The sequence below is a fragment of the Aptenodytes forsteri genome, unplaced genomic scaffold (genome assembly GCF_000699145.1).
Source record: "Aptenodytes forsteri isolate BGI_AS27 unplaced genomic scaffold, ASM69914v1 Scaffold471, whole genome shotgun sequence".
Lineage (NCBI taxonomy): Eukaryota > Metazoa > Chordata > Aves > Sphenisciformes > Spheniscidae > Aptenodytes > Aptenodytes forsteri.
The window spans coordinates 8,978-19,199 of record NW_008795862.1 but is presented as its reverse complement, the minus strand read 5'-3'; the positions used below and the strand labels follow the sequence as shown (position 1 = coordinate 19,199).

Here is a 10,222-nt window from a genome sequence, read left to right as displayed (position 1 = left end):
TGCTGAGCCCGCCTGGGACTGACGGCGGGGAAACCTGCTCGGAAACTCGCCTGGCGTTTCCAGAGAGGCCCCTGCAGCCGGTGGCCCCGGTTGTTGCACCGGAGTCGCGCATCCGCATGCACGCAGATCCCCGCATCCGCGTCCTCGCCTCAGCGACGAGGGATAGCTTCCCCTGTCCCCGCACCCCCCTTCAGAGACCCCCCCTGCCCGCAGCCGAGAAATGGAAGGATAATATTCCTTGCGGAGACAGAGAGAAAATAAGGCTCCCTCCCTCCGTCTACAGCTTCTCGTACCCAGCACGTGAGATCCAGCCCGCTGCCAGGCCATGGCACTCGCACAGGGGTGAGCTGTTTTACAGACCCCTCTGTCCCCAACAGACCTTCCCCGCAGTCCCCGGTGCTGCGCAGGCTTCCTGGGCGCCGGGGGGGTTCAGTGGCTTGGCTCGGAGTCGTGCTGCGAGCAACCATAGCTGTTAGAACTATTTGGATGTTTTGCTTTCCCTTTTTATAGCGGAGTAAATCAATCTGATGCTCATAAAACAGGTTCAGAGCACTAACCAGAGCCACTCGCCAGCCAAGCTTTTGCTGCGCAGCCTTTCCAGCTGTCTTCTACGCTTGCTGCGTCCCCAGGTGCCGCAGTCTTCACACCAGAGCTGCATCGCTTCTGATGCACCGCATCCATGTTCTGCAGTGCTGCGGCTGCCCTTACTGCAATCTGGCGTCAGTTGCTTTGCCGTTTCATTATACGAAATAGATTCGGTAGTACTAAAATGCTAAAAGAGCAGCTGCCTCGAGATTGCAGCTTCAATATCATTAATATTGCCTTACAAGGGTAAACAGAGCATTTTTAGAAATAACACCATTCATTTCCCCCTCTGGCTGTTTGGCAGGATGCGTTCCCACTATTAAAGGGGATGGACAGTCCTCTTACAACACTTCTTATCAAGCACAGTTTAAGGGTGAATGGAGTCCACCTGCAAAGCCAAGTGAAAAGGTAACAGCAGGCTTTTGGGGAGGACCGAGACACAGTTAAAGGGCAGCACGTTCCCACGTTGAGTTCTGTCCTGAAAGGGGTGGGATCTGTGCAAGTGAAAACCAGATGGATGGAAAGACAGAGAGGGGAAACAAAGGGACTGTGCTTTACGTGGCTGTTCTGTAGCTCTCTTGGCTTCCCTTCAGCACGTGTCTCCTATTAAATTTGGGGATCCCAGAAGCAGTGGATCTGTGAGCGAGAAGAAACATGCCTACAGTGCCCCAGACAAGAGGACACGCAGGTATCAGCAGGAGAACCTGATGGGCATCCCCAGGAACTGCTCGTTCCGATGAACATTGCTAGTTAAGCAGCTCATATCTGCTATCGTGCAGAGTCTATGACAAGGAACGTGCTGCCTCCCAGATCCACCGCACCAACCTGCAGCTGGGGGATGGTTGCACCAGGTTCTCCACCTCGACGTCGGAGCTCTTTCCAGTACACAGTCTAGGTAGGGTAAGTCTGTGACGAGGGGCAACGTGTACAGACCACTACTGGGGTTTATAACAAGCTGAACGGTAGGTTTTATCACTTGGGTTTAATGGTATAATTATAGATAAAGATTTAATGTATTCATATGTATATCATTTTATATTTTTAATTTTTTATAGTTTTTATGTACTCGGCATCAGTGTCGTCACTGTGAGGCTCAGTTTCATCCTCACTCACTTCCCTGGCAGGTTAAATAGCTCTATTCATTCCCATGCTTTATTGCATGAGGAGAAGCTACTGTAGCTATAAATTGTTCAGAGGCTGGAGTGCTCCGACATCCTTCACTCTTGCTTTTGCCAGAGCCTGTAACTACTGCCCGTCCAAACAAATACGCCTCATCCATCCCCAGAGGCGACGAAGACCCTGAGAGAAATCAAGCGTTGGCAAGAACTACTACTACACAGCTCTTCTACCCAGAGGTCTGTTCCCAGCTTTGCTGTGCGGGTGTTTCTCTGGTGGAGACCCTCTCTTTTTTTATGTACACTACTCTGGCACCTACAGCCGATGCTGTTGTCCCTTCTCCCCTCCCCACTCTGGGCTGTGCAGGGTGCAACGTGCGACGGGGCGCGTTTCCCAGCTACAGCCTGTTTCTGTTAAAGCCGCTCTTGTGTTCTCCAGACTGACAGGTGGAACCTCGCACCGAAGCCTGGCTTGCTACTGCAGAAGCATCGAAGCAACGTCTGCTTGGGAGATGAGCGTTCAGGCTCCCATTTCTTCAGCACAACGCAGCAGGCAGACTATCAGCCACCCCGCCAGAGCCAGAGGGTGACAGCAGACAGCAAGAGCCACCGTGAAAGCCACATCCCCTTCAACTACCACAGTAAGGCCACATTGCTCAGGCTGTCGTGGTGCCAGATGAAGCCTGCTGAGGTTCTCCTAGCTCTGTGCCAGGGACAGCGATGCCAGGTGCTCTGGGAAAGGAGGCAGCCCAGACATCGTGGGTTGGAGATGGCAGGAAGGCACTGGTGCAGCATCACGTCTTTAGTAAAATGAGACTGTTACCCCAAAACCAGGCAGGACAGCCGTGCTCAGCCCCATGCCTGCTGCTGCTGGTTCTCACAGCGACTGCTAATCTCAGGCACTTTCACCTCCCCAAATGACATCTCACTTATCGGCCACCTTGATGCCTGTGCCAGCCATAGGCATTCACTGCCATCGTACAGCAATGTTTAGCATATTCAGGTGACATAAATGATTTCTGGGACATGAACCAGTGGCTTGATCTTTCTCCCTTGCTACATTTGTTTTTAGAAGTTGCTTTGCATTTGTATTTGGGAGGATGGAGAGGATTTCAATCAAAAGCCGTGCTTTGATCCCCTCAGGAAGGGATGTGGTTAGAGCTGGTCATGGAAGGCATTAACAAAATCCTCCTCTGACGTCGCCTCCTGTTTCTGATGGCCAGTACTCAGCAGCTAAGAGAGAGGTTCCTTCATGCCATGTATCTGTTTTTAAGCCATTTGTTTTCCTAAATGTGGAACAGATCACAGTTGAATTGATCTTTTCCTTGGCCCCAAACTTCTGGAGCAGCTCCATAACTAGCATATGGAGTGATATTCCTGTAACTTCCATGTGAATTTCTTCATTTACCTCCTCACCCTGAGAACTGTTTTCTGTCCGGGCAAAGGTTTTCAGCAAAGTGCTGACGGCAAAGCCTGTCTTTTCCTCTCGTTAATGGAAATGCACACAGACCTGTGACTGCAAGTCAAACTGCAAAGCTTTTCTGATATTGCCTCCTAATTTACTGGCTTGAATTTACCTTTTATTTCAATTCCATCTGTCAGCAGATGAAAGTTCTGTCACAACCATGCAGGCCATGCTGGTCCCACACAGACAGCAGAAACAACGACTCTCCAAAGACATGCTACAGCAGGTACAGCCTTAATAGGCTTGGATTTACCACCGAGCGGCTTGGGGAAGCGGGATTATACCAAGCAAAGCTGTAGCCTCCCCATTAACATCATCAGATTTGATGTGTGCTCTTGAGCCACTTGAGATGGGACAGCCATGCAGCAAATCCTGTCTGCCTTCAGTCTCAAGTAAATGCTGTGGGGAGCAGAGTCGTAGCTGAGAAAAATCTTTGAAGGGAGGGGAAGGATAGGCAGCCAAGTCCCCAAGCCAAGGAACGTTGGAGGGAGGGGGAAGGTGATTCTGGTCCCCCACAGAGGATCAGAGGAGGAAAATTGGCATGGCTGGAGGTGTCCAGCCAAGGTAAATGCCTCTTTGCACCACCAGCAGAGAAGGCTGTGCGTCTTCCAGAGAGAGAGGATGCGGGCATGCACAGACCGCAGCTGCCCAGGGGGGTCACCCTTCAGGTAGCAACACAGGGCTCAGATGTAGGGGCTGCCAGGTGCCATGTTGCCACCTGCCTCTTCCCCAGCCCCGTCCCCATGTGCTGAAAGCTATTTTCTCTCCTCAGATCAAATGCTCACACCTGGGGCTACCCTGGAGGGCACAGGACTTCTTCAGGACTGAGCAGAAAGATGAGTTCACACCCAAGTCCAGAGGCCCAGCAGAAATCCAAAAGGCAAACTCCCAAGTGAGCTGCGTCCCCCTGGGGACCCTGAAAGGATACTGTCCCCAGAGGAAGGTCCTCTTCGCACCGTGATGTTCTCCCTTCTTCAGCAACCGCCCAGAACTTGCTGCACTGTGGACTGCATACAAGTCATGTTCCCTGTTAGCCATCCTGGTGCCCTGCTCTTGGCCTGGAACATTTATTTCTCAGATTGAATGAGGACACAAGAAGGTGTTGTGACAGCAAGAATAAACACTGGGAGATTAGCCCAAAGATGTGGGTGACACATCTCTCTGGATTGCGAGACCCACTGAGTGCCTCTAGGCAGGAGCTGGGCCAGGGGGAAGCAGGTGAGGTAGGGGGAAGCTCAGAGGAAGGGCAAGAGATCAGAAGCAAAGTGAGAGGCACTGTCAGGACTGTGTGTGGGCTGGAATATTCCCTTATTTTGTGTTTGGATTTTGGTGTCAAGGCCTGAAACCAAAGGTCGGTGAACAGTAGGGCAGAGAGGTAGTCCTCCCCAGCTTATGATGAGTGGGCTGTTTTCCTAGAGGTGAGCTGTGTATTTTTGTTGTGTTGATAACTCACGTGGGTTGCCTGAATGCTGAGCTTGCACTAACTCTGTTTGGGTATTTTAAAGAGGGATCGGTGTGGGCAGGGCAGCCCCCTCCCTTGGGAGGCCGAGTGAGCAGGGTTGGCTCCTGCCTTGTCACAGCTGCCACTTCACAAGCTCTTCTCAGCCTTCTGATGCAGATGGGCTTGATTCACATGTGCTGTGAGCCAGCACCAAAGCATTTGAGCACGGGTTACTAAACCATTTCCAACTGCTGCAGTTCGTGTGTGAGCGGTGGCTGGGCCCACGATCCCCCTGTGCTTTCCTCTTGGGATTTGACTCTACATCCCTCGGGAAAGGGACAGTCTTTGCTCCACACGTACTTCAAAGAAGCCGCATAGTCAAGACTTGCAAATGCACACAGGCACCTCACATCAGTATCTTACGCCGGTACGTTGCAAACACGATTCAAACACCTAGATTGCATCATTTGGTGTAGTAACGGGGATGTGCACCTGCTACCAGTCTGCCCCATTACTTTTATGTGACCCTGAGGTGACATTGCCTGTGCTACCGCAGAAACGGCCACGGTTCACTGGGGTGAACATCACCCTTTTGGTGGAACCAGCTGGATGGGGAGCTGTTGCTGGGAGGACCCTGTGGTTATTCACTTTCTTTTTCATGTGGATTTTGATGCAACTTCACAAACAGAAAGTAAAACTGCTTTCTAAACTCCTCTCCCACCCCTTCCAGCAATGCCCCAGGAGTGCCTGAAGCAGGAAGGCTGAACAGCCTTTCTTTGATTCCCCCAGCTACATGAAATCTGCCGCCACGGTTGGTGGTGCGTGACACCCCTCCCTGCCGACGGAGCCACCAGCACGTACCAGTTGCACGTCGACAGTGTCTGTGACTCAGAGATAAGATGAAGTCACGTTATTTCTCGATCGGTTTAAAAACACGTCACTCGTCTCCACGGCCCCGTCCTTGGCACGGCATCAGCCTCACGCACATGAGGCCAACGCTAAAACATCACTGCAAAACAGGGTCTCAGTCCAACCCTGAGGAAAATTAGGCCTGCAGGGTTGGGCCAGTTAGGGGCAGGGATAAATTGGGGGATCCCGGTGTAGCCTTTGCTCCTTCCTCCCTTCCCTGGCTGCACAGCTGCCTGTGCCGCTCGCCTCAGCCCAGGCGGGGACCAGCCTCCTGCAGCTGCAGAATAAGCAGGGCCAGCAGCGATGCAGCCCCTGGGGTGTGTGCAGAGCTTGGCGGTGGAGCTGGAGGGCGGGCGAGCGTGGGGCGCCTACGGCAGCGGGGAGCTGCTGCACGGCCGGGTGCAGCTGGAGCTACGCGGCGCGCTGCGGCTACGGGCGCTGGAGGTGTACGCTTGCGGGCACGCCACTGTGCACTGGCTGGAGAGCCGCAGCGTGGGGCTCAACACCGTCTACTGTGACTACACAGCCAACCAGACCTTCCTGTACCGCCGCTGCCAGCTCATTCCCGGTAAGGCTGGGGCATGGGGGTGGTTCTCTGCTCCAGGGCGTTGGGCTGGGACCCCCTTGGGCTGCAGGGATCTCCTCCGGGAGGACCTCTGCCCTGGTGGGTGCTTACCAACCCAAGGAGGGTTGGTAAGGTGTCCCTCTTGGACACCTTCTTCTCACCTTTGCCGAGGGTTTCTCTGCTGCCGGTTTCTAGGAGTCTGCCTGCAAACTCGGGGCCGGTGAGCACGAAAGGGTTGTGGCTTTTGTTCTGTTTGCACAGGGAAGTGCAAATAGAAGTGTCTGTTCGCAAGCGTGGAAAGAGCACTTAGTAGTTCCATAAATATTTGTTTTCAGTTTCCTGATGCTGGGACTGCATGCCCAGCTGGCACGTTGCTTAGATCTTGCTGCATGAGGACAAGCCACTTGAATTCTTTGTGTGGTTGGGATGAAATGATCCAGAGCTGAGGGATATGGGACATCTCAGCTGTCCATCCACTCATTAACTCTGTCTTTTCTTAGGAAAGTGCATGGCTTTTATCCTTCCCCCCAACGATAGTGTTACAGTCATGGCTCTGTGGCTTTTTCTCCCCCTTTCCCTGCTTCTGATGTCCTTGTTCTTGACTGTGACACAGTGCTATGTGCCGCCCAGCCCTGGCGATGGCTGTAGGACTTCACTCATGCCGAGGGCGTTTAATTGTGTCAGTGGCCAAGTGCAACCCCGAAAGTCGTGCCAGCCCTGGCTGGCAAATGTAGAGGTTGCAGGAGGAAACTGGAGTGATGGAATGAGGACGTGAGCTGTCTTCCTGAAGGTGTTCTTGTCTCTGGACGGCACTGGAGGGTCATACTCTCTATTTCTGGATGATTGTACCTTGCCATCTGCTCCAAACACCTGCATTACTCTGGAGTTTCTGTCTTTTGGCAGTGGCTCTTCCGTGCTGTGCCTATGGATGGCCCCTTTGCAGCTGCAGCTGCGCTAAGTGTCCCGATTACAATTAAGGACATGGGAGAAGCCCTTGCCCTGAGCTCCAGCAGAGAAGGTCCTGAGCACTTGGTCACTGTAGTGTTTCGACGGTGGCTGCGTTAGCTGTAAGGTTACAGGGTGAGTTTTATTCCCCATTATCCCTGCAGTGAATGTAGGGAAGCCACAAGCTGCTGCGAGCATGTTTGGATTTTGCTGTTGGGACTGTATATGATAGGAGCCCCTGGAGCTATCCGGAGAAGGGCGCTCGGCCAGGGGCTGGAGGGATTGCATGAGCTGCTCGGCCTCGCCAGCACCCTGCACTCCTGTAGCCTGGAGCTGATGGTTTCTGGCCCTCGCCTACCGCACAGGGAGAGTTGAACTGGGCTCCTTGGGGAGCAGAGAGCCCCGCCAGAACTTGTGGGCTGGGATTTTATTGTCTCTGTCCATACACGGATTCCTTTTCTGCTTTGTGAGAGGAACGCGGGGTGTGATCACAGGAGTGTTTTAAGGGAGCGAAGGCTGTGGGCTGCAGGGAAGTGCTGTTGTGCAGCCAAAATCATTTCCTTTGGATCCCGCTGGGTCCTGCTCTGTCCCGCTGTCCCCAACGGCAGCGTGAGGACCTTCCTGATGTCAGCTAGCAAGAGGCTGCTGAAAACGTGCCATCATCCAAAGGTCCCTGTGACTGCTCCCTTCTTGTTGCTTCTTGATGAGATCAACTGTGTCTGCGTGGTGTTTAAAAAATGCAGGTTTTGTCATGGTAACAAGGCAGTGCAGAGGAGGGAGGCTAGGCAGAGATAAGAGCCCTCCCTTCTGCTCTCCCCTGAGCTGTGAGTTTATCTGCAGTTTCCTGGCAGGGTGGCGAGTGCTGGTACCGGGGTGCTGCGCTGTGAGACGAGAAAAAGGGTGAAAGAAGGATGTTCAGACTGCGTGGCAGGGCCATTAAATTTACATTGTGTAATCATCTGAGATAGGGAGCAGGAAGAGAGGAAAAAATAGGGGTTTAATGGGCAAAGGCAAGGCAAGGAAGGCCCTGGACTCTTCTGCGTGAGGTGATGTGAGAGAGCCCTGGGAAACATAAATGCTTTTTGTGCAGTGATCTTTTCTGTCCGAGGATCCCGCATCACTTCCCAGGGGTGTAGGTCCTGTCCCGGTGAGAGGCAAACATCTAGAAGCCATTTTATTTTCATGGAGACATCCAGGAGAGTTATGGCACATGGGCTAAGAGCACGTCAGGGCTCCTGTTCCGTTGTGGGGTGGCCCTCGGTCAGCACCTTAATCCTCGTACATACGCAACACTCACAAATCCGGCAGGGACGGAGCTTATTCCTCAAGCCGGGAGCTTGCGCTTGTGCAAGGCTCCGCATTGCCCCGTCTTGTCCCCATATTGGGTCAGGGTAGAGCTGCTGACTCGCCTTTTTACGTGCTGCATCTGGCTTTCCAGGGACCCTTGTGGGGCTCCAGGGCCAGTGGGGAGAAGCCACCAGGTCCCAGCAGTGGGTCAGAGAAGGAGAAGCACCTTCTGAGCTGGGCTGGGTGTCAGCTCCTGTTGGGACCGGCTTAAGCCTGGCCAGACTCTAGGTGGGGCTGAAGAGTTGGAGATCTTTCCTGCACCGACCCTGGCCTGGGTTTTAGTTGGGTTTGGGCACCTAGGAGCGTTCTTGAATGGAAAGCCCTCGGCCGTGGTCCCACAGCCCCTGCACCTGGAGATCCCGGGAGAGAGGAGAGACCCTCTCCCGGCGCTCGGGTCCCAAAGAGGTCAGAGAGAGGCTTCCCACCCCACATGGAGGCAACGAGAGGTAGCTGTGGACATCTCGTGCAGCTGACGTAGGAGGGAGCTTTGCAGAGATTCTCATCCCGTGGGCGAAGGCTGAGTCACGGGCTGAGGGATGTGTGCCGACAGGCGGGAGGAGGAAGATGCCAAGCGCAGGATGGAGCTGCTTCGGCCCCGCCGAGGCTCCAGCCCCTCTCGAGAGCCCCACCACCTCTAATGTCACCGTGCATCGCAGCAGGGACACCAGGCGCCTTCCCAGAGCTGGCATCACCCGTTAACTCATGCTGTGACATGCCTTCCTTCCTTCTTTCCCCTTCCTGTTGCTGTCGGGCTCCTTTTACAGTGTTTGCTATGATTCATGTTTGCTTGTGGCAGCAAATGGTCGTGCACATAAAATAAAACACAGTCCCCTTCCCTTGGGGAGGGAGACAGACAATTCCAGTTAGCCTTTGGAGACAGCTAAAGCTTTGCAAGGCTTCAGCCCAGCTCATTTTCGGTGGCTGAGATCAACCCAATTCAGCACAGCAGGTCCTGCCCAGCATGGCTGGGAGCAACTCAAAAATCCTCAAAACTTTGGCGGCCAAATGCTGAATAACATTTTTAATGCCTGTTTTGTTTCATCCCCAGCCCGTGCCTGGGGTGGAGAGCTCTGGTGCTCTGCAGATGTGACAATCATGATTAAAGTGGAAGTTTCTAAAGCTGCATTAACCCTTTGGGGTTAATAGACCCCTTTCTCCTCCCTTTTACAACGCCTCGGGGCGCTGCTGATGGTGATGTCCGCACTGAGAATCACCAGTTTTCATGCTTTTACCCTGGCTGAGCACCGGCAGCAGCAGATGCTGCCGACAGAGCGAGTCCCCACGCCGTGCCTGCCCACGCAGGTGTAATTTGTCGCTGGGTTTTGGAGCGGCACCACACAAACTCCAGTAGGAGCTGGTAGAAAACCAGCGCTCACCTGGTTAAAGAGCGCAGGGAAGATGTATTGCTCACTCTGTAATTGCACAAGCTGAACGGGAGCCAGTTCTTGATTTCTTAGAAATAAGTGAAGCGATGTCCCAGGCCAGTTTTCCCTTCATCGCCAGCTGGCCCGGCCACACCGCGCGAGGAGCCCAGATCCAGTTGCAGCCTGTTCCAACCCCTGGGAACGGCTCTTGGGAAAGGAAGGACGTGGATCCGTGTGCGGCACGGCCCTTGGCTCTCGCCTGCGGGAACTGGAACGAAGGGGCTGCTGCTCCGAGCGAGAAATCCTCCCGGCACAGCCGCCAGCTGTGACCCTGGAAACATGGATTCTGGCCGGTGCCGAGTCAAGGACGTAGAGGGGACGGGACCGCAGGATGGGAGCTGGAGGGGCGGTTTTGGGGGGCACTGAGCAACACCGCAGCAGGCAGGGCGTTATCCACGGCAGGGCTGGCAGTGCTCAACCCCGTGA

General features: G+C 53.9%; 3 protein-coding genes across 3 annotated transcripts in view; 2 read left to right on the top strand and 1 right to left on the bottom strand.

The window, feature by feature from the left end:
- Positions 1 to 118, bottom strand: part of PEX11G (peroxisomal biogenesis factor 11 gamma) — a 2,608-nt gene extending 2,490 nt beyond the window's left edge. Inside the window, exon 1 of the mRNA XM_009284059.2 lies at positions 51 to 118. Coding sequence (XP_009282334.2) covers positions 51 to 118 — 68 coding nt within the window. The remainder of the gene's footprint in view (positions 1 to 50) is intronic.
- Positions 117 to 4,294, top strand: CUNH19orf45 (chromosome unknown C19orf45 homolog). Its single transcript, XM_019473332.1, has 8 exons — positions 117 to 342; positions 890 to 993; positions 1,179 to 1,273; positions 1,365 to 1,480; positions 1,822 to 1,940; positions 2,140 to 2,341; positions 3,303 to 3,391; positions 3,938 to 4,294. Exons 1-8 carry the CDS (start codon positions 117 to 119, stop codon positions 4,124 to 4,126), a joined length of 1,140 nt encoding a protein of 379 aa, XP_019328877.1. The 3' UTR covers positions 4,127 to 4,294.
- A 1,524-nt stretch (positions 4,295 to 5,818) lies between these two features.
- The window catches only part of ARRDC2 (arrestin domain containing 2), a 9,752-nt gene continuing 5,348 nt past the window's right edge, over positions 5,819 to 10,222 (top strand). The window contains exon 1 of the mRNA XM_009284024.2: positions 5,819 to 6,083. Coding sequence (XP_009282299.1) covers positions 5,819 to 6,083 — 265 coding nt within the window. The remainder of the gene's footprint in view (positions 6,084 to 10,222) is intronic.